Raw genomic sequence first — 25,515 nt, forward strand, 5'->3', positions numbered from 1 at the left:
ATGTGCTTGCTAACTTGGCTTAACCCCTACTACGTGATCTCGTAACAGTCTTCATAAGTTAAGTTTTAGTTTTACAAATACACAAACAGAACAAAATACAGCGACTGCCTGAGAGCCACGGTACTTCGTACAAAATTTTATTATAAATATAACTTATTTAAGTAAAAACAAAAACTTACCTATTACTGCCTCCAAGCAATAATGTCAGCATTATTGTGTTCCGGTTTTGAAGGGTACGGGTGCTGGTGAAATTATAAACACATGGGACTTATCAACTTATGTCTCAGGGTGACGAGCGCAGTGGCAGTGCTCCTCAGATCTTTGCGATTTAAAGCTCTGAGCGGCACTGCAACTTTTATAGACAGGCGTGTAGCTTACCATCAGGCACACAACTTGTTCATCCCATCACTTGATATTATAAAAAAAAGACAAAATAATGTTTGTGCTAACAAAAATACACGTCTAATATTCCGTCCAAACCACCGATGGTCATTCTTTCTTCCTCCAGATATTTTTGTTCCTTTTAAAAATCGTAACATGTAAAAGAGCCGTCGTATAATAAAAACTATATTAATTCATCTCAAAGCACGATCACTTCTTCAAGATAATGCCTGATTTATAATGATTATAAGTATTAAACGTGATTCATCCTAAACCACGTCTTGCGCGTGCGTCGTTTTTGCTGCGGTTTGATGACCTAGAATACTGATTTGATGTTTATTTTTTGTGGTATTACTTTTACTTTATAATAATGTAGTTGTATACGAACAGATGTTTTTGTTTTGTTTATTGAAATCCGTTGTAAATATAAAAGTTTCTGAGTTGATAAATATATCACATAAATATAAATACATTAGGTATTTCTTTTACTTCAAAACATAAAATGTAAGACATATTCACGTTTCTTCTTGAATTATCTTGCTATGTTATCCAACGACACCACATGCCTGGTCTCAAACCAGGTAATGCCTTCTATGAGCGCAGTAATCGAATCAAGTATCTCCTCATTAGTGGCCACCGCTAAACCTCCAAGGTCGTATATTAATAAAAATAACAAAATAAGATTATTACAGACTTAGATCCATACAAAAGTGTAAGTAAACAAAAATCTTAATAAGTAAGTGTTAATACGATATAAAAATGCTAAACAATATAAAAAAATCTCATTTCAAGTTGAATATATAAGCATGTAAGTAACGAAATAAATAAATAGATCCTCTATTCTTCACACCATATAGAAAATATACAAGACACTTATGAACCACAGGCCACTCAAGTTTCTAATACAATAACGCGAATTAAAATAACAGAGCTTCAGAATATTGCGGGGACCTGTAAACATATCGAAACATTGGTTCCTTTGAAAAAACAAATATTCCCAATTTACATCCGAAAAAAAAACTTATAAAATAAAACATTCCATAAATGTGTCTGAAATCTAATTAGTAGCATTTACAACTCAATTTTTTGTATATTTATTCAGTGTTATCTACCACTGCTATCTGAGAGATCTATTGTAATCATTGCTATATACAGTTCACCACCAAGGTCGAATGTCTAGATAAAGCAACATTAATACAATGTGTTAACACTTATGCCTTACACATGGTCCACCTTTGCAATTCACTTCCTAAGGCAGCTAACAAATTGACGGCATGTTTGCAGTTATGCGTGAAGTCGTAATCAACTTCATGTAGCCGAAACCTCGTCTGCATGGAGTTGATAACGGTTTCGGTGTCGACTTCATGCATTATCTGCGTGAAGACATAACCGACTACATGAAGTCGAGATCAGCTGCATGCAGATAGTGCGTGAAGTTGATTTCTGCCGGCTGCTAACTAAAACGAGGCTAACAAAATATTTTTTTGAGATATCATAAAAACCATAATCCCGTTTTCAGAATATTGAAATTGTTTAATGATATTTCAGCTGTGCATCGTCAAACACGTTAACTAATTTTAACTGTTTGTAAAAGAGAATTTTGTGTTCTATTTTTTGCTATTTAAAACGGTTATTTGACCATTTGTCACTTTTAGTTAGTGGGCAGATTTCGACTCCACACATTAACTGCAAACGTGCATTCAATCTGTTAGCGCCTAACCTGCGCAAATTTAACTGAACCATTTATCTGATAAGCAATTTCAACCAATACGTATGTGGCGATGCTGACCTCCTTCATCGTTATTCCTCCTCCTTATCATTCTGTTTTGTGGACAGTTGTTTTTAAAATTTTGTATTGTTCTCGAATTCGTTTTCCTTCACTATTTTTACGTTTATTCTATCCATCGTCACCACTATCAAAATTCATGAAACGAAAGGACATATCATATCACGTAAATGACAAATCAACTTCATTCTGTTAAATTTCACGTCGATTGCTTTTAAAAATGGGCTCTTTTGGGCCTTTTCTTTTCTTCTTTTAACATTTCATACAATAAATCATTTCGCTAAGGCTAGGCTACACAGTTAACATGAAAGTTAACACTTAAGGCGAAATGTTATCGAGGTTGCGTAGGTTTTGAACAGTGTCAGGTACGAGTAGACAAGGAAAGGTGCACCTCAAATTACTTAATTGCACGATATTTAAACATATGCCTTTTAGAAGTATACTCTCTGACTGTAAAATGAATGAATAAAATTTTAGTAGCAGTAGAGCTCCTTGTGAAAGAATTCGTCCAGAGAAGTACTGATATCTTACTAATTTCTGCCACCAAGTAATAATGTGAGCTCTACTGTGTTTCGGTTTTGAAGGGTGCTGATGAAATTACACGCACATTATGCGACTTGACAACTTATGTCTCAGGATGACAGGCCCAGTAGCAGCGTCACTCAGATAAAGCTCTAAGTGGCACTGCAACTGCTATGGATAGGCGTGTCGCTTAACACCAGGCGCGCGACTTGCTCGTCCTGTCACTTGGTAACATAAAAAATAATTGTTAATAGGAGGCTTTTTCTAAAATTTGCTAATTACAAAACACGGTAGAGAATCCATTGAAATAAATTTTTTCCGTAGATGACCGAATTTTAAATAAAATCATATGTCAGAGAACTAAAAAGACCGACATAGCTCACAAAATCAGTCAGCTTATGTGGCAATGGGCCGGATAAATCTGCAAAAGGGCTGGTGGCCGATGGAGCAGACTTGTTCTGGAGTGGCGACCACGTCAAGGTAAATGTACTATAAGACGCCATGCGGTACGATGAATGGATGACCTGAGGAAGGTGGCTGGCAGCGGCTGGCTCCGGGCACTTTTTTTGATTGATTTCATAATCATTTTAAAAAATAGTTGAATTAGTCTAGAAACCAATTTCCTTTGCGATCAAACTACGTCTTTTTCACTTTATACGTTTAAAACGCCTCTGTACATTCTTGCTGCTTCGTCGACGTTTTTTTACAGAGCTGGTTCATTGTACAGAATGAAAATACCATTACCCCAATTGACGTATCTCTGTTGTCAATTAGGCGATGGCTGGATGAGGGCCACTAAGATTGATATCTGATCGGTTGATGAATTATTTTGATTAATTTATACGATTCCATTTTGTATCGAGACTTTCTGATTTTGACTCATGAGATATGCAAACTGACGAAGATATTTAGACACCTTTTCTATTTGCTAAACCTTGATCAATACTTACACCAAAACTTAAGTTACTTATTTTGGCGATATAACTAAGTAAGTTTATTATAATTACTAATACAAAGATCGAACACTTAGAAAAATTCTTTCGATCCAGCTGGATTTGTACCAACGTCTTCTAGCAACCCGTGCCAGAAGCTATGGCAAGTAATTGTTGCAAGGTTTTTGGTTTTTTTGATTTGGTGAAACATCCTGAAATTCAATAAAGTTAATTATTTATAAGTAAGTTTTTTCTTAAACTTATTATAATGAACAATGTAACATTCATTTGGGTATAAATTAGCAGCTACTAACATGTCCAAAATGGAACTGAAGCACCCTTTTCACTTGTTGAACACTGAGAACAGAAAATGGCGCGTCACTTTCATCTTCTTCTTCTCCTTTGTTTATTAGTGACTTGTTCTGTGTCTTTCACAATTCCGCCAATGTGACGTAGGTAGCCTCTACACGGCAGGAGTGGATTTATTTTCAAATATAATTTTGACCATTACTGCTGTCTGTGAGACTCGAAGCGGGTTTATCTAAAACAAAGCACACAGTACGTAACTTTCAATTATTTTTTTATAACTGTCGATGTTATGTTACATTTTACATCTAAGATATTTGGTTATTCCTTTTCACACTGATATCAATGGACTACAAGTTTTTACAAGGAAATTCAAAATTACCCAACTTGACGGTAATTTCTTTATGCCAATTAGGTAAATAAACCATTCTCATTTTTCCCCATCACCATCATCGACGTAATAAATTATAGATCCCAATGCTAGACAAAGATATCCCTGAGAACAGGGTTCAGGCTATAGTAGGAGTAAAAGAGTTCGTCCAGAGAATTACTTTCACCTTACCTATTTTTGCTGCCAAACAGTAATGTGAGTAAAAGTACTGGTGAAATTACAGGCACATAGAACTTGTCTCAGGGTGACGAGCGCAGTGACAGTTTCAAATCTTTGTAACTGTTACGGACAGGCGTGTCGCTTGTCATCAGGCGCACGACTTGTTTGTCCCGACACTTGGCATCAAAAAAAAGTCCGCCAAGCTGGATCAATATGGGTTGGGGGCCTTCATATGTTTTTCAAGTGTTATGAACCGTCCCCGATTCACAGGTTTCTTCACGTTGTTATCCATTCACCGTTAGGTCTTGCTACTAAAGATTCACAAATGCAAGTAATTTAGAAATTAAAATCTTTAGTAATTACGAGCCGTCAACCAACCAACTCAATTGAAAGCTACCGTTTTCCCACTGGGCTTCTGCGTCCAGGAAAAGTAGATGTTAACACCATCAAATGTTTTAAAACGTTTGAAATCAACGTACAAATTAGAAATTGAGTTATATGCCCGCGTAGGAGCACTTAATAGAGCAATCCAGCAATCATTAAATGCAAATCGCTGAATGAAGCGAATCGGAACCGTCAGTTACAAATTAATAAGAGTGCTGTAAAAGCCGAGAATCACTAGCCAGATGAGCAGGTGTGCAGCCCTAGTGCCGCTTAATTGCCCATTAAAGGGAGATGACTCTTGAAATCGCAACAACGCCGCAGCCTATTCAGGTTAACACAATGAAATAGCGAGAATAGCACATTATTAACCCTCAGAGTTACAACTGAACACAATTAACTAAGCTACCGAGTACCCAACCTAACTCAAATGCAAATCGCCCATCATACTATTTATGGTAAAAAGATTACATTGTGCGGTCCCAATAGCTTATCTTCGCATCTCGGCAATGGATTCAGTATTTAATTTATTGCAATAAAATAGATAAATGGTCGTCGCGAGCGTTCCGCGTTCCTATAAATCGATTCAGTGGACTTGAATGCCCTCACTAGTTTATGTATGACAGATACCGGGCTCGATACCATCGGAATGCTCATCTTCTCTTGCTGCTCCGAGATTAGTGTAATTTCGATAAACACTCAGTGAAATAGTAATGGATGGCGTCTGATGATACGGGGGACTATGGGCGTATTTTTGAAACTTTGTTGCATTATGTATCCATTGAAATACGTGCTCACGCCCCGAGGTAACTGGTCGCATTTTATGTTGAAAACAGAAAAAAATATAATCACTTTAACATGACACCCAAGAAGTGACTTTATATTGACATATTAACTAGGCGTATACAACACTGAAATATATCTGAAACATTAATATAACAAATTAGTTCAGATCGACTTCTCAGGTTTACTCGATTGTCACACATTGGAAATGGACCTATTTTTTCGAAACTAAATCGTATGCTGGTTTGTATGAAAGAAACAAATATACGCGTATTAGATCCGAAAATAAGGAATTCATTTCCGATCTATTCAGAATTTCACACACTCTTCAAAAGAGATTACAGAATACAAATTTTGCTTGAGAAAGGTAATCTATTTCAAACAAAGAGCGAAAACAATGAAATAACATTTACAGTGCGGAAAACTCATTCCGTAGGCGTCTATTGAAGACCGGTGTGAAGGAATGTACAGCCTTCCGTGTCGACCGACCACACACCGAATAAGGGAAATAAAGAACCAGATATAAACGCAGCAAAGAATTAGAAAAACTAGATGAGGTAATAGACATCAGACTCGAAACGTGGTCTTGACATGACACATCCGAGCCTCATTAAAGAAAAAAACGAATAGCCAGTTATAGGCACAACCGCAACTCTGCCATTTTGTAAAAAATAAATAAATTTATTCAAAAATTCAACATTGTAACACAGTGACACAAAAATACAGAAAACTAATTATTCTATCCCATAAATAGTACCATTGCAATTAACGATTCCAAATCCTGCAGCTCTATCTCACTAATGAGTACCCATACATCGTTATAACAGCAGGGGATCACTCGCAGGGAGAAAAAATAAATTAGCCATGCGATAAAATATTAAATTACATTAGTGGTATAAGCTCTTTCCTTTTCAGTGCTGTAACCGTCGATGTATTCAGCCACTTATAATCGCCTGTGGTATTTTCTACGCTCTATGGGGTGCCACCATTTGGCAAACATAACAAGAGCTTGACGTTGTACCATTTGTGGAAGTTTGTGAGATCTTTTAATATCAGTCGTAAAGTAGAACCACGCCCGCTTAGCGCTTCCAGTTTTTATGCCTCCGCTGTCAGTTTCTTTTTCTGCCAACACACGCAGGTGTGTAATTTTTATGCGTATGAGTGTGCTAGTCTTCGGCGGCCATTTATTTATGGATTTGCTCTGAGAGAAACTGACGAATAATAATTTTTTTATACTTTTTATAATATCTTTGTTGAAATATCAGTCATAAAGATAATAAACTCTTGGAAACAGACTATAACTGCATTTTTTTTGTGTAGGTACTTTTACAAATCATGAGTGCATTGGGCACGACAATCTGTACTAATTAGAAGTAAGTATGTAACAAGGACATAAACAAATACAATAATTGTCTTAATATATTTCTTTGCTTTCAGGGTTTCGGGAAACATCATTCCTCTACGCGCTAACAGCAGCCGGCGTCGCACACTCAATCGCGCGCGCCTGCGCACAAGGTCACCTGCTCTCCTGCAATTGCGACCCTCGAAGATACCGCTCATCGCATGACGAGAAATGGCAATGGAGCGGATGTTCTCATAACCTGCCATATGGCATCGAATTCTCCAAGAAGTTTCTGGACGTAAGAGAGGAAGACCAGGATTTACAGTCAAAGATCAATGTTCATAATAACAACGCCGGGAGACTGGTGAGTAGATGATAATAGACTTTTTTTAAGATATCAATTGTAGGGACGAACAAGTCATGCGCCTGGTGGTAAGCGACACGCCTGTCCATAACAGTTGCAGTGCCGCTCAGAGCTTTAAATCGCAAATATCTGAATTTACCACTGCGCCCGTCACCCTGATAAAAGTCCCGTGTGACGGTAATTTCATCAGCACCCTTATACCCTTCAAAACCGAAACGCTGTAATACTCACGATGGACTGTTTCACAAGGAGCTCTAACTGCTACTGCAATATGGTCGATTTTAACCTTGATATTTATCGATTATTAACAGATGTAACTATCGACAAAAATCAAACAAATATGTAGACACTCTTATGTACATGTGCACATTGATTGTAAAATAAAATACATAATGTGAACTTGGAAAAAAGGAAAATTTTATCTTAAGCCTCTTTTTCCCTTTGATCTTTTCAATGACTTATTCAACAGGCCGTCTCGACGTCAGATCTCTTCAATTTATGTCATTAGAAACACTTTGCACAACGTCAGTTTGATCGTACACCACGAGGGTGCATAATTTACAACGACACGTCTTTCCAAAACCATCCAATTAAAGCTAAAAGGACACAAAACAACTTTGACAAACCGACAAACAACAATGGAGTGAAAAAACATCCTAATGACTCAATCATCAAAAGAATATTATAGGTAACAACCAGTTGTTATCTTCAATCATAAAACAATGTGACACGTACTCTATTTTTCTATTTTGACTTAACGACCACAAACTGTGATGGTGGTATTAATATCCAATCTAATAAGAGCTTTGGAATTTCCTCTTTTTGTCTGGTAGTTGAGAAAATAAGGGTTCAGTTTGCGCTGGGCGCGTCCAGGGTAGAATTATGTAGGTGCCCAAAATGCCCCAGCGAGGCGTCAAGAATGAGATGCAACACTTATTTAGTTCAAATTGGAGAGCGGGCGAGGGGCGTAGCCCTGTGTAATCACCCGTATGGGTGGTCCATTCACCGTTATGGCAATACATAACTATAAAATATAGTATTATATTGCATTGGCCCGTTCTGATCACACCCCGTTTTATGTGGTATAAAGAGTACCTTATATAGCATTAAAATTTTAATCGATGTGAGAAAATGTTTTCAAAGCATTTTATGTAAAGGACGAGGTTGTTAAGCACGAAATGGAATTTTAAGTCGAGTATTTAATACTGAGATTGCCAGTTATGAAATGTATTTGTTCGTGATTTGTGGTAAATACACTTTAAGGAATTGTGTTGCGTATATATTAAAACAAATTCCTAATTTAATGAGACGTCGTCTTGTCATTTGCCATGCCAATGTCGAAATTCCCAACCATGTCCCGCAAGTCGTAGAAGCTTGTCTACATTGTGTCATCCAATGACGTACAGCTCTGCCTTGCCACCGACAGCTGAGCCGAAATACCTACCTACCGTAAGGGATTAGTTCTAATAATTTAATAAGCATCTTCCGTCTATAATAATAAACATGTCAGCTTCAAGTTAAATACACCAATTTATCTTTACCACTGTCAACGGTTAAGCATTTCTAATTTTGCACCTTAAACACTTAATTATAGAGGCTAAATAGCTATTCAAAATTTAATTTTACAAATCACTGTATTAGTCGGCGTAACCAAATCTGACATTAAAGCCGCACGACATCTCGTGGTTACGTATTAAGGGGATTTACGATTAATATAGTTTAGATTTGTACAGTCAACAGAAGATGTAGAAGCCGACCAGGTACTCGAATAATTTTTCACTCATTACTTTTATCTACGGCTTTTCTATTTAGTAGCAATAGAGCTCCTCGTGAAATAGTTTGTCCAGAGAAGTACTGCCATCTTATCTATTTCTGCCGCTAAGTAGTAATGTCAGCATTACTACGTTCCGGTTTGGAAGGGTAAGTGTGCTGGTGAAATTACAGGCACATGGGAGGCAACTTAAGTCTCAGGATGACGAGGGTTGTGGCAGTGCCCCTCAGATCTTTGAGATTTAAAGCTCTGAGCGGCACTGCAACTGTTATGGACAAGCGTTCACGATTTGTCCGTCCCATCACTCGATATTATAAAAAAAAATAAAAAAAAAACAAGAAAATAATAAAACTTCGCAGTTATAACAAGAGCAACTCCCGCCTGTTCAGCGTATAAAAGCCTTACACTTCACTAGGAGCGTAGGGTGGTCACATTATTAATAAGTATAATAACGCTCACATCTCATAGCCCCTTGTATCGCGGGTGCCATGGACACATACATAGACAACAACAAATTACACCCAAACTCCCGAGAGAAACAATTGTAGGCCATACAAATATTTCTGCCGGCCTGGGAATCGAACCCGAGACTTCTGCGCGGTAAACCAGCATAGAAACCGTTCGGCCACGAAGGCAGTTGTATTATTTTAGTTGTACCTGAAGGTTGTAAACATAATTTGAAAAATATAAGTTGTTAATGACAGTACTCTCATGCTATGTATTAAATGCAGTAGATACTTGTAATTACATCTATATTGATATTTTTATACCATGGTCGCGTATTGGCATCTTAATTACAGAGTACGATTGTAAAATAGAAATTAAATGCTGAACAATCTTGAATTTGAAGCACTCTTGTTTAAACAACCTCAAACACATCAACGAACACGTTACTATTTGTTGTCATTTATTAAAAACCAAGCGAACGCTTTAATTCTATAATGAATGGCGATTGCGACGACCCGCGCAACGCAACGCGAGTGCTCTGCGACATTAAGTGAATGTGTGCATCCGTATACGGCACGCGACGGGCGTGCACACATACAAGCGCGCCGCTACGTTTGTACGGAGTTACCATACTTGTCTTATGGTTACAATGTCAGAAAATTAAGCAAGCACTAAAGACCAATGCGTTTGTATTTTGCAATAAACACACCCACTAACCGTAGACATCGTGCTATACTAGAACAAATAATAGCATTTGAACACTCGAGTGTCAATTTGTTTTATACAAGTAAAATTTTATTATCTACGACAGTAGATAATAAAATTAAATAAATAAGAGCGTTTGTACACTACGTCCGAATTGTATCAGTTCCGAATCCTAGAAATGTCACAGGGATCATTTTATCTCTAGGTGTACAAGCGATATTCGTATTTTCTTGGACTCGAATGGGACGTAGTGCACAAGCGACATTCGAAATGGGTCTGAATTTTCTAGATTTGTTTATTTGATTTCTGGATTCGGAACGAATAACAGTGCTCGAAAGCGTTTGCAACTGTATCGTATCTACGGAATTCACGGAGTCACAACAAACTTGTCATTTGAATAGTTGACTCTTACTATTTAAGATTAGCTCACTTTATGAGCCCTTTACAAAGTGTCCTTCAGTCGACGTAGCATAGTTGAATTGTTTACTTTACCAATATTATGATCGCAAATATGAGTTTGTCTGTTCCGTTTTCTTCTTACGAGTATGTTTAACATATACTTGGTTACAATGCGGTTGTAGCCCGATGGAAGGATCCCGACGGTTCGAATCACTATGTAGGCATGTAGGTATGTTACCGGTAAATAAAATCCAACTTCGATTTCACTCCGCTTTTATTGAGGTTAAACTCACTATTATTCTCTAAGTTCACTATCGGATCAAGACTGAGCAGCTCGCCCTTACCACGGGTCTTTTATGACTTTCGTTCAGGTGGTAATATGAAGTTAGGCGTGAATACCACAGGGCGATGGTACTAAGATAGTCAAATACAACAAGTAATGCGCGAAGTTAGGGGCGAATTCCGTAGAGAGATCCTTAATGGTGCTAAATAGTCAACAAAGAACTAAAATTGGGTAAAGCGTAGCGGTAGAGCTCCTTGTGAAAGAGTTCGTCCAGGGAAGTAGTGCCACCTTACCTATTTCTGCCGCCAAGCAGTAATGTGAGCACCATGGCGTTCTAGTTTAGAAGGTTTAGGGTGCTGGTCTAATAGGCCATACTGCTTAATTGTAATTTTTCTTCAATAGTTTAATTTTCTGACATTTTTTCGGTCGTTATACATTTACGGTGGCCGTTTTGAAATCTCCTTAAATAAAAATCATATTAATTTTTTTTAAGTTTTCGCCATTGACTTACAAATAAATGGACGACGACGACGACGATCGCGGGTCTAATACAAAAACCACGGAAAAAATGTCCCAAGTCAACCTATTTAAACGTAGTGACATGTAAAGGAATATGAAAAAGCTAAAACGTTGAATTTAAATTGTACTGTCATCGCAGTACTGTCTAATTTTGCTTGCTTCGCTGTCAGAAGAAACAAACGAAGACTAAAGCGTGAATGACGCTCTATATACGATTTTAACGCCCTATAAGTTCGGACACTTTTTAGCGCGGACCCGACGTCCATATAATTGTAAGTCAATGGTTTTCGCTCTTATTTATTTATTTATTTACCTTACTTATTTATTTTTGCAGGCAAAGGTTGTAACCATACATCCTCTTCATGTATTAGTATTTATTCCTTGTTTTGTTAGAAGAGGCGACAAGGGCCTGTTCTTAATTAATTTCATTTTTTATGTCGAGTTGGTGTATGTCACCAACTCTCCGTGACATAAAAAACATTTATATTTACAATATTTATTGTATGAAATATATTAAATAGATGAGATGTATACCCATAAATACCTGAACACCTTGTTATATCACGTATGATAGTAACATTAAATGGATACTTATATTTGGACCTGAACATCTCATCTAAAATTATAAGAATTAAATGTATTTAAAGTCTTCGTTATTCCCTATATTTATTGTATCTACCACTGGCTGCCCTTAAATAAATAAATAAATCTACTTCTGATGTTGACTGTACACTTTTTTATAATACAAACACGACGCAAGAGTACAAATGATTTAATTTGTATTCCGTTTATGGCATTTAATTATAAGACGGGGGATTTATTTATCGGCGCGATGGTGGTCGGAGACATTTACAGCTACGTAATTAGGCTGTTTTAACACTATTTTTTGCTACTATAAGTCTAAAAGTCGCTTAAAACCCTTCATTTACAAGTATTGAATCAATCCAGAGTAAGTAATTACTATTATATACGTCACAGTGTAAACGCTAAACACTGAAATTTTATTTATATTAAATACATTGTAAGTAAAATGTAACAATAAATACACAATTATGTGATTATATACTAATTCAATACAAGATCACAGTTAATTATAAGCTGAAAATAAAGACAGCGTAAAAACGACATGTAAACCAAATATAACATTAAAAAAAAATATTAGATGATAGCTGTAAAGGTATCTAACTGGGTAACGAAATACTTTCATAGATTTCTCATAGATGGCGCTAGGGCTAAAAAAGTCGATAAAAACCAAAAATTGAAACAAGGACAATAAAAATTCGTAAGGTCCGTTAGTTCGTACTGTGGCTTAGTTAGCATAGCGTTAGGCACGGTTTGCTGGAAGACATTGGTTCCAATCCAGCCGGATCAAAGGAATTTTTACTAACATATTCAATCTTTATGTTAATAATTAAAACACTTGTATTATGGAAATAAGAAACGACGAGGATAACACGTACACCCAGACCCAAGACAATATACCTCTAGAAACGTATATGCACATAGACCTAACCGGGGATCGAATCCGAGGCCTCAGAGATGGCGACACCATGAAAGCTTTTAACCAGCTTTCTATGACTACGGAAATCGTCAAATAAAGATACGCCTTTAATGGTTAATTAATTATTTTATCTTATCCAGAAACAAATATAGGAGAATACGGCAAAAATAGGAGCGGTGGCAGTACTTCCCTGGTCGAACTCTTTCACAAGGAGCTCTACAGTTGCAAATAACTTCTAATGACTCCCACAGTCATTTTTTATTAAAATTTATGCACATTATTAAAATTATTGCACAAAAAATAGATAAATATATAACTTTTCATTCATTTATTCATTCATTTTATCAACGCCTTTTTCACATCGAAAACAACAAAACTCCGCTGTTATAGTGTCAGAAAATTAAGCAAGCATTAAAGACCGGTGCTTTTCTACTTTGCAATAAACACGCCCATTAACCGTGGGCATCTTGCTAAATATGACACTTTTTACGATGTAACCCAATAGTAATAAAATCCCGCTTAGCTAATGACAACTAACAATGTTTTTTTACGACGAATCGCATTTACTGACATTATACGACTATATTAAAATGTCATTAATTCCTTGTAGATGGTAAATTAAATAGAGACTTGTAATTTCAAAGGTTAACGTTTTGACGTATTTATTGGTCGTAAATGATCGTATTGAATTAGTGACAATGTCCATAGGTGGGCGTGTTTGAGGTTTTTTCTAATTTATATCTCGTGTGTTACAATTAGTAGCAAACCTTGTAAATTATAGCACAGGTATGCTACAAAGTTATGGACATAAATTATTTTCTTCTAAATTTTATGTTTTTGTTTTATGATACTAGTGACAGGACGAACAAGTCGTGAGTCTGGTGCTAAGCGACACACCTGTCCATAGCAAATACAGTGCTACTCAGAGCTTTGTTATTTGTGCCTACACTTGTTTAATAATATGTCTTCATGACGCCCAATCTTCGCTAATTGAAGTAACTTCAAATATAATGACGCTGTTGCTGTCGGTTTTATCAAACGTCATTGAAATTGTAACTTTTTTCATAAAAAAGAAACTACAACAGTTTGCTTATTCGCTTTCGCTGTTTTCGTAACCGCGGTCTCCTCAGGGATAACGTCCTCGTGAAAACTAGTCATTATGAGTCCAAACACAAGACCTGTCTGCCATTTCCATTATCAAATCACTATAACATTTTATTTTCATTGGAATTACACCTATATGCCCAGTTTTATTAAATTAGGTTAACGGAAAATGAGTGAAATTCAATAAACCGAATTCGTGCCCTGATTCGCCACCCTTATATTTTCTTAAAATTTGAATGGCACCACTAGATAGGCACCACGGAGAAAAAAATAATCATCGAAATCGGTTCACAAACGTCGGAGTAATCACGTAAAACACACACACGCACACGCACACGCACACGCACACGCACACGGACACGCACACGCACACACAAAACAAGACAATTGTCTCCTCTTTTTTGAATTTGGTTAAAAAATTACTCTACCAAACCAAAGTCAACAAATTTATTTTATTTTCTTCATCCGTGACTGCCCATTGTGAAATAACGCCAGTTCTCGACATTAAACAAATCGATCTGCTTTTCAAAACAAATTTTCCCCTAATAAACGATTCTCTACAACATCAACAGGGCAACTTTAACCTATAAACTATAAGCATCATTCAAAATAGTTGCAAAGACAATCAATAATCATCTTGCACATTTCATCACACGACTTACCACGATTCACCACGAAGTCGCACGCACGGTGGTCCGAGACCCCACACTTGACCATTGTTCGCCGGCCGACCATTTTGTTTCGTGGGCACATAATTAACAGACTCCCAGTGAGATCTCTGTTAGACACGCTCGGTTATAATAACCCCCGCGATGATATTTTTATTAATGTCAAAATAAAGTTGGATCGTGTTACACCGGGGTGTAATGTTGGGATTTTGTGTGGTGAACGAATCCTTGTTTGTAGGTAGGAAACATTTGATAGTATAGCCATGGACAAGTAGGGCAACTCCCACCTGTTCGGCGCATCGATACCTACACTTCTTTCGGAGTGTAGGTTTCACGTTACTATTTTAGTTGTACCTGCAGGTTGTAAACATAATTTAAAAATATTAAATTATGTTTATGTTGATAATCTTAAAAGAACTTTGCTTTTCTGGAAAATCTTGGAAAGCGTTCGTATGACGATAAATTTGTAGTACGAAAAAGAATAATCTCAATAAACATAATTTCCTATTACTCTAGTTACAAGCCAATGTCTCGTATTTTCTTACAGTACATTGTCTCGAAATAAGAAAATCATTGTGACAATTTTGAATTTAGGCATCACGTAAAAGGAAATACATTATTAGTCCGCATATCATGAATAAGAAAACAAACAAATTGCTTTGAATTCTGACGGCCAGAAGAAAGGGTGTATATAGATCCTGTCTAAGTTGACTTTTGCGTGGGAGTGCTTTTAGCAGAGACAATTTGCAACACCTTCTTTAAAATTATTTACAACCCATAGGTACAACTAAAATAATAATGTGACAACCCTACACTCCAAGCGACGACGTTTAGTAGTAGTAGAGCTCCTTGTGAAAGAGTTCGTCCAGGGAAGTACTGCCACCTTACTTATTTCTGCCGCCAAGCAGTAATGTGACCATTACTGCGCACCGACTTGGAAGGCTATTGGTGCTGGTGAAATTACAGGCATGTGGGACTTATCAACTTATGTCTCAGGGTAACGGGCGCAGTGGCAGTGCCCCTAAGATCTTTGCGATTTAAAGCTTTGAGTGTCACTGCAACTGATAGGCGTGTCGCTTATCACCAGGCGCACAACTTGTTCGTCCTGTCACTTGGTATTATAGAAAAAAAAGACGTGTAGAGTTTTATTGTACTATGCCTCAACTCCCAACATATCTTCATTAACTCTCGATTAGGAACTACACGACGGTGTGACACACAGCCCACAGGACTATAAAAGATATAGCATTTCAACCCACACAAGAAATTAGGTACCACATTAGAGAGCCGAGGTGATAATTATATTACAAAAAATCGATCCGATGATTTAATATTGTTATGTCTCGATGACTGTACGATACAAATTTTAATATGATTTTGTTGCAATTATTTTTTTGTTGGAATTGCTGATTTAATCACAATTGCCATAAGATTCAAATAATTTTTATAACATCAAATTATTGTAGGTCTATTATTATTCCCTTTTCTTCTTCTAAAAAGAGAAAAGAAATCATTGATATAAACAAGAAAGAAGAAAAAAAAACAAGTTTCATAAGCCCTGGGTTATAACCACTTTCATCGTAAATGTCACAGGAAAGGTCTTTATTATACCTTTATAATAAATATCCCATTTCAGTGTTGTACTGTTCCACATCAAGGGTGACATTGAAATGAGAATCGTTTGTCATTCCGATGTCTTTTAATTGCGCTTTATTAATTGCTTTTGAATAGAATGTATAATCATAATCATAAACCACATGATTTGTAAGAAGTTTATTGATTATCTCCATGTTTTCTTACCATGATATTCAATTATTTTTTTGCGATGTTACTCCACGAATATTTATATAACTATAATTATTAATACAAAGATCGAACACTAAGAATAATTCCTTCGATCCAGTTGGAGTCGAACCAACGCCTTCAGCACACTGTCCTCTCCCAACTGAGCTGCGGAACGAACCAGCAGACCTTACGAATTTTTCTATGTGCTTGTTGCAGATCTTTGATTTTGGTTTTAACGACTTTTTGCCGTAGCGCCATCTATGAGAAATCGATGAAAGTTTTTCTTCACTCAGGTATATTAACAGCCACATGAGTTACTTTGGATTTTTATATCTTATTTAACACATTTACTAACAGTCAAAGTGGTTAAACGAGGAAATATTACACATAATAATATTACAAAACTTCACGTCCAATTCTAATTAAGTTAAATAGATACCAAGTACCTCTAGTTGGTCAGTGGAGCTTACATTCACAAGGATAAGTAATAAAAATGCAGTAAAGCAGAAGTAGTTACATCAAGTATTAAAATTAACAAATTAATGTCCGGCAATTATTGTTTAGTGTTTTGTAATTTTCTCGTAAAAACCGCTGTGTGTGGTTCCATTTGTTTCTTTAAAATAAGACTCATATTCGACCGTCCTGAGGGATATGTACTTATAGTCTTTGTGGAAGAGCTCGTCCAGGGAAGTACTGCCACCTTACCTATTTCTGCCGCCAAGCGGTAATATAAGCATTATTGTTCCGGTTGTGAAGGATAAGTGCTGTTGAAATTACAGGCACATGGGATTTATCAACTAAGACTTAGGTAAGGAAGAACCAATGAAATCATTGACACAAAAGACTTCAGATGTTAAGAAATGTCCTAAGACCAAGAAATACGATTAGTGGTGGAGGCAAATTTACTTAAATTAACTTACACTTACCTCAAGACAGACGCGGTGGCAGTGCCCGTCAGATCTTTGCGATTTAAAGCTCCGAGTGGCACAGCAACATAACTGCAACTGCTATAAATAGGCGTGTCGTTTGGTAACAAAAAAATTATATTCATTTGTTTTTTATTATTTTTATTAGGAACAAAGATCTGAACAATTAGAAGGTCCAAATATTGGAAAGTGGTCCCCCTGCGTACAGACATTTACTTTAATACCTCTGGATACCTTCAGAAAGCAAATGCATCTACGAAACCTTAGAACATTTGTGAAGCACTTCTCAATGAGAGCTTTGATTTAAAGATCACTGCAAAAATGAGTTACCGCAACTCCGAAATTTACTTTCGGATCTCGGGATCAAGCCTTCAGACGACAGTAAGCTAGACCACAACTTATTAATGTTGTCCCTCCCTTTTCATTTCATTAGAAATCTACCTACTTCATCTCAAAAAATTACTCGTAAGTAAAAATTACAAGAAAAATTAAAGTTCAATGATTGTATTCAATTTCGATGAAATTATCAGACAGTAACCTACGTCTCGGACATTAACAAACGCACTGAGTATAAATACATTTTTTTTACATCTTCTGTGACCTAACCTACGGTTAATTCTCTAATATAGAATCTGTCAGATTAGACACGGTCATCCGGAAACCTATTAGCGTTCACTGCGCGAACGCATATTAAAAGTCTACAACATTTTGTGATTCACTGAATGGTATAAATACGTTTAAATGGTCAAGGTTCGATTCGCAGAGGTGTTTATTAAGATTTCCTTTGGCGTAGATAATTTTTTTGCCTTCCAATACATAATATATTCTAATTATATTACTAAGAAAAAACTTATCATTTATTTCTGGGACTTCTAAGTTATCATTTAATATTATAAAAAAATAAAGTGATGATAACATGGCTAAAATTCTTAGGTTCTTGGGATGCTAGATTAGTACACATTGCAAATGAAACTATTTTTTCGATCTAAATCGAGTGTAGGTATTTGTTTTTTGAAACAATCAGTCTGCTGTGACCAGTAAAGAATCCGAAACGCTGGTTTGTGTAAAAAAACGCGACTTAGATCCGATCAAATAGTTTCATTTCCATCTTGGTTAGTACCGAACTTGTTTTAACACTTTTGAAACTTAGATCCATAAGACAAAAGTCATTTGGCACTTAAGTAGATGTTAGTTAGTGGTCTTCACAAGATCAACAAGACTCCGATAATTAAGGTTCTTTTAAAACAGGCTAACAGCCAATAATAAAACTCGAGTGGATCATAAAGGTCTACAGAGAGTCAGAAGCAAAGTGTGGCAGATAGCGCCATTATCACGAACTATTGAAGGTGGCGGCGGCGGCGCGGGCGCAGCGCTCGAGGGTCCATATTAGCCCGCCGTATTTCATGAGCCGCCCGCCGAGGTGAGAACATAATAAGGGGTTCGGAGCCATTTTTAATATTCCAGCTTCATTACGACGTATTACAAACGTCTTGGGTGGCGAATTCTATCGCGAACGCTCTTAATACCACGTTATTAAGGCCGGTCGGGTTCGAGAGGCGGTCCGAAACGCCGATTTATTTGAATTTTTGCTCCGACTCAATTTGGGAAATTGTTATGTGCCGGCGGCATTGGCAAAATTAAGACGTCAGCGTGATTGCGCTGAGGCGTTTAATTATGTAAATGTTATGAGCTAGCTGCGGGTGGCGTAATCGCGTAATTGTGGCAAAGATGCGGTCACGTATGAGGACAATTCAGATTTATGATTCCGCAGCCGCCTTGAAAGATGTCGGCCGCGGAATCGAGTTCTCAGGGTAATCTTGCGCCATGGGCGATCTAATTTAGAGCTAAATAGAGACTATTTGTATTTGTTACTTTCAACTCTTTGCATTTATTGCTTGCTCGTATTGTTGTTTGCAATCCTGTACTTTAGAGGATATATTTCTTGAACCTTTCGTAATGGTACATTTTAACTTTTATTGAGCTCATTTTGTAATTATTATATTTCAGATTTTGGCCTCACACATGGAGGTGCGGTGCAAGTGTCATGGCCTGTCGGGCAGTTGCCAGCTCCGAACTTGCTGGCTGGCCACACCTGATTTTAGGGTTGTGGCTACAGCCATTAAACGGAAGTATCGAAAGGTTTGTGTTCAAACAACGCCGCAGTTTATAATTAGTTTAAGCTTCGGGGGTAGCAAATGCAATTAACTTTAACTTGATTTAATTTTGGTGACTCATTTGTCTTGTCAAAGTAGCCACAATTTGAACAACTGTGGCTACTTTTATGCAATAAACTAAACTAAACTAAACTCAACTAAACTGCAATGAATATTTATATAACTTTTTTTAACAAATTTTTATTTATTGTTAATATTTTAAATATATGTACATTGATGTATAAAAATATTAATAATCGAGAAATGTGCTCATTTCAATTAACACAGTTTTCAAGGCCCGGGTTTTTATAGTTTGGGCGCTCTTTGGCCCAAGGGTTATTTTTTTAAATATTTTGTTTTGTAAAAATATTAGTTTATTTTATACGCCCCGATACAATTATTATCATATGCCTAGCGGGCCTAGTAGTAAGTTCAGCATTGTTTATAGATCTGTCTAGTATAAATCAACTTATTTTCAATAATGTGCCAGAAAAACCACAACAATTTCTGGTCTCAAACTAGATAATTCCCTATGAGTGCCAGAACAACGGAAATCACTCCGGGGCACTCCCCGGAACACCCAGACCAGAACCAATTTGAAAGAAGTTAATTTTCTCAAATTGATGCTACCGGGAATCGAACCCGGGACCTCTGCATCCAGTGTCCATAGTGCAAACCGTTGAGCCACCAAAGTCGTCGTCATCTGACAATCATGTGTTATATTTTGAATTGGTTTTGGCCAATAATTAAATAAAATTTATTTCAGGCACTAATGGTGGCCCAAAAAGAATTGAACAAACACGAATCCTCCAAAACTGAAGTGTTGGTAAATCGACCGCGCACCAGACACAGTCACGATGAAAAGAAATGCAAGAAAGCACGGCCAGCGCCTGCCACGAGCTTAGTGTTCTTTGAAAAGTAAGTCATACCTTATGTATTTACATAGATATATGTACTTCTCTCATCGAGTATATAACCAGAAATAGAGACGAAATGAGGGCCATCGATCCCTGGCATCACGCAAATGGGCCTTATATCACTTTTAAATATCAACTCTCGTTTGCGCTGAAATCACAAATTAAAAAGCTGAAATAATACAGCGCTAACACTGACCTGTGTGTACGTCTCCGTATATTCCAAAAATATTCTGTATTTATTGTAATAAAGATAATATCTACATACAAATAAACGGGATCACATTTCATCGGTAATTAAATAATTAATTTGTAATTTTTAAATTTTCGTCCATTTAGTACCTATAGCTCAAGTTAAACTAGTCAATTTGAATTGATTCGATTTCGGGCTGACCAATCAGAGCGCAGTTGTCACCGTAATGATTTGACAGAATAGTTTTCAAACAATTACAAGACATTTCGCCTCTATTTCTGGTTATAAACTCGACGACTTATCTACATAACAAATGCTTTAACAAAGACATTTATTTCTCCACAAAACGTAGAAATCACAATAATTAAAAGGTAATATAAAATACAGTTAGGTAATGTGGACAAAAAGGTTAAAGATTGCTGATATTCAGTCTTCACTTGTAACTGTTCGCTTGATGCACCACGCTAATGTGCGGAGTGTACACCGCCAACTATACACTTTTTTTTATATTGCTAAGAAATGCGCTACGCATATCACTCGGTTCGGGGGAGCAACTAGCGGTTATGTGTGACTCCCGGGCGGTAGTCCCGTATGGGTATTGGGTATGGAGTTAACCGCTGGGTTAACTCCACCGCCATAGAGAGTAGATAAGAACGCCGCGTCGGCTCGCCGCCGCCGCCGGTTGGTCTATCATCGGCGCGCGGCACTCATATGTAATAGAGAGGTGCCCCAAGATCTGGGGCGTCTGGGCAGATGGCCCGCAGTGAGCGGGCCCAGTCCTTTCGAGGGTGCCACCACCAACTGTACCTAATTTAAGTGATACTCGTACGTTCAAGTTAAAAAGGCTTTCTGTGTAAAGTTTTCATTGGGGACTAGTTGTTCTATACAGATATCGTTTTGAATAAACACCATTTTAGCGTTTGTTACTGGTATAAATTAAACCATTCTCAATTCGTACGAACAACAATGTATTTTTAAATATGCGTGAAACACAAATACCCCTTTTTGTGAATACCAAAAATCAATTAAAAACCAAAAATCCAATGTCATGTCATCATGGGAGCCCAAAAGATCGTAGAATCGCAATAGAACAAAATCGATCTCGATCCCTTCGTTAAAAAAGTACGTTCTTTTACCGGTCAGATCTCCCAGTTTCTGCGAAGCGGACAACAGATTGGACTACTCATCCGGCACGGCAGGTCGGGTGTGTAGACCTGGACATTCATCCAGGGGCTCCTGCGATCTGCTATGCTGCGGCCGAGGTTATGACCTTGTAAAGAAAACCCAGATTAAACCCTGCAACTGCGTTTTCAAATGGTGCTGCAATGTTGAGTGCCAAAAGTGCACAGAAGTCAAGTGGGTCGCGCTTTGTAACTGATGAAAACCTGGTTTAAATCTTTGAAATTGCGAATTCTTTTGTTTCATTTTAACTTGGAAATAATTAAGGTACACAAAGGAAACTATATCAGAACGATTTTGGCACATACATTAAAAAAAGTTCACGTGCTTGATAGAAAAACACACAAGTAAATATGTATAAATTGATAATCCGTGTTTTTAATTCAATTTGTATCTTTCACTGGCAACATCATAGTATAATAAGACAAATATGGTAACTCTATAGAAACGTAGCAGCACGGGTTGTATGTGTAGGTACACGCTGGCCGCGCGCCGCCGTGTAACGCACGCACACATTCGCAAAATCTCGCGGCGCTCTCGCGTTGCATAGCTCGGGTCGCCACACCGCCATTAATTTATAGAATTGAAGCGTTCGCTCAGTGTTTAAACAATGACGTCAAATAGTATACGTGTTTATGTTGTTTACGGTAGTTTGAACAAGAGCTCATATTCACAATAGTTCAAAATTTCATTTCTATTTCATAATGATTCTCCATAATCATGATACCGATCCGCGACGCTGGTATAAGGTATTGCATTTAAGAAAGATGAATTCAGCACGAGAATTATGTTTGCAACTTGTATGTACAACTAAAGTACTAATGTAAGAATCCTACGCTCCCGAGGCATTTATAAAAGCCGAACAGGCGGAGTTGCCCTCCTTGTTCTTATTATACTATGGCAGCACAGTTTTATTAACTTGTCATTCCATTCTAAAAGACGCATAACTATTTAATTTTCATATTTTTCATTAGATTGTTAGACACCTACTGTACTTAGATAGCATCTACATTTAAAAAGTCAGTATTAAAAAAGATCACCTAACAAAAAGTATTAATTAGTATAGCTTGCTTTAATTTGTAAATAAATTCTTATCTATCCATTTTTTACATTCCAGTGCCGTGATATTTAATATTTTTAATATTTATTGTAATTTTAAGTTCTTTGTACCGTCAATTTTTGAGAAAGTAAAATAGTGAAACAATCAATTAGTGTTATTATTTTAACAAAATTGCATTCTCGTTGAAACTACGTAATAGTTTTCTGCACAAAATATATACAACAAACATATAGGTACTATGATAAGAAATTAATCCATTATTACTGATTCCTGAAACAAATAATGTAAAATACAACTTCACAGCACTACATAAATATGTTGATGAATGCATAGAACACTGAAATGTAAAGTCCAAAGATATGAAAGAAGTGAAGTGGGCTCTCAAACGGGTGCAACAATTGAATGGAAAGCGCAAATTATCCTGTTAATTCCGGATTATTTAGCCTCTTGACTCAAAAGCCTTTTGAGCTCCGACGCGTTCTTGATTTTGATATTGATACTCGTAACAAACAATGTTTTTTTGTTGGAACAAATTCACAAGAAGAGATCAGTTTCAAGAGCATACTTTTCCACTTTTTTCATTATTTCTATCTATTACGATGGTACTCGCTTGTAATATTAATAATAAAAATAGATTCATATTTTTCGGTTGTGTTCCAAATAAAAAAAAACTAACGTCCGAAATTTAACACAGTATCGAGTGTGTAATTGTCTCAGAGGCCAACGGTTTGCGCTGTGGGCGATCAACGGGGAGGTCCCGATTTGATTCCCGGCAGAACTAATTTGAGAAGTGAATTTTTCTAAATTAAGTCTGACCTAGGTGCTTTGGGTAGTGCCCTGAAGTACATTCTATTGTTCATAGTACAGGAAACTCCCTAATTTGAGACCAGGTCATAAAGTTATTTAACACATTAGTATTACCTATGATCGTGCTTTATAGCCACATATTCATGGATATTTAGCTAAAATAAATTAAGATGAACTTACTACTTGAATTTAAAAAAAAACTGACTATCATATCAAACACTTCGTTTCATAATAAATTCTAATGTATACCAAGAGCGTACCATGACAAACGTACCCAAGTTGTTGGTTGTTGCTTATGGTAAATTACTATATTGTGTGGTCGTAGTTTTTGTAAGCTATATTAAAAAAGCATAAATTAGTAGTTTTATAATACTACTTGAGGAACTAAAAACTACTTGATCAACAGGAAAATGCAGGATATTATTGGCAAAAACCTTAAGCGAATCTATAACAATACGTAATTTTGCAACAATCTAATAGGTAATCCAGTAACAGAGTAAAATGCCCGGAATACACGAGGCTAGTTTTTCAAGCTATTACAACAATCTTATGCTAGTAAGCTAGTAAATCTGGCTTCGTATATACAGAACTAGCTTAATTTCTAGGCTAGTAAGCTAATGAGGAAGATAGTAAGCTAGCGTCTCGAACTAGGATAGTTTAATAGGATGTGGTTCTATTATGCCCGGAATACACGAGGCTAGTTTTTCAAGCTAGGACAGCAAGCTAGTGCTAGTAAACTAGCAAGCTAGTAACTCTGTCCTGGCTTGGTACATGCTAAAACGGTTTACATGATGCCAGTAAATTTTAAACTTGTTTTTTATACCCTTTTCTTGTTACAGCATTCCTTTTTACTTTCGACTTTACTGATGAAATAAATTATGTGAACCGGAGTATTCTATTTTATTGCCGTGATCCTGGTCACGACACATTAGCGGTTATTATTAGTTTACAACCTCTTCAACTTATGTAAATAGTTCTCGTCCAAACGAATCTTAGGAGGGTAATCATAGGATCATACGAAACACAAAGTAGCTGCTTGCAGCACAGTGTTGAGGGGTTCCTCTCATCTGTCTGCCATTTCCATCATCAGATGAGCTCTAGGTAACCATAACATTTTATTTTTATTGGAATTACATCTTCTGTGTGCCAAGTTTTATTGACTTAAATTAAGAGGAAATTGGGAAAATTCAATAAACTTAATTTGGTCGAACGTTTTCATAAAATTTTTGATGAAAACTTTCCAACCAAAAAAAATCATAGAAACCGGTTCACAAATTAAAATTGGAATTATCGCGTAACATACACACACAAAAAAAATTAAATACTGTCGATTTCAAAACCTCCTTTTTTTTGTCGGTTAAACACAAAATCTCGTAGTGCAGATTAAAAATATTCCCGTACGAAAAAGGGATTCTCAAAGTACCGTTGCCAAAACACTTGAATGGAACAAACAAGTCGTGAAATATTTGTTTGGAATACTCGAGTGCTCTTCGACTCTTTTCATTCTATTTTCAAAGCGTATAGACCTCTTTTTCTGTTTCGCAAATTTAGACAAAGACAACCCTAGTGATTTTGTGATATAAAGTAGCAATGTTTTCATTGTGTTGAGTGTGTATTGATGTTCCGCCTTTTGGTATTATATGCGCTTGATCAATTTTGTTGAATGTAATCGATCATTTCAAGCAATTTTTTTTAGACTTTGCGAATGACGTGCGCTTGGAATTGATTTTACAGTAGGTAATAAACTTTTTCAT

General features: G+C 36.6%; 1 protein-coding gene across 1 annotated transcript in view; it reads left to right on the top strand.

The window, feature by feature from the left end:
- The window catches only part of LOC113233094 (protein Wnt-10a), a 48,086-nt gene extending 25,072 nt beyond the window's left edge, over positions 1-23,014 (top strand). Inside the window, exons 3-6 of the mRNA XM_026468079.1 lie at positions 7,079-7,347; positions 19,463-19,594; positions 20,375-20,526; positions 21,859-23,014. Of these exons, the coding sequence (XP_026323864.1) occupies positions 7,079-7,347; positions 19,463-19,594; positions 20,375-20,526; positions 21,859-22,093 (788 nt within the window). The 3' untranslated portion in view covers positions 22,094-23,014. The remainder of the gene's footprint in view (positions 1-7,078; positions 7,348-19,462; positions 19,595-20,374; positions 20,527-21,858) is intronic.
- Positions 23,015-25,515: the final 2,501 nt, after the last annotated feature.

Source organism: Hyposmocoma kahamanoa, unplaced genomic scaffold (assembly GCF_003589595.1).
Source record: "Hyposmocoma kahamanoa isolate Upper Pololo Valley unplaced genomic scaffold, ASM358959v1 102, whole genome shotgun sequence".
In the NCBI taxonomy this organism is placed as follows: domain Eukaryota; kingdom Metazoa; phylum Arthropoda; class Insecta; order Lepidoptera; family Cosmopterigidae; genus Hyposmocoma; species Hyposmocoma kahamanoa.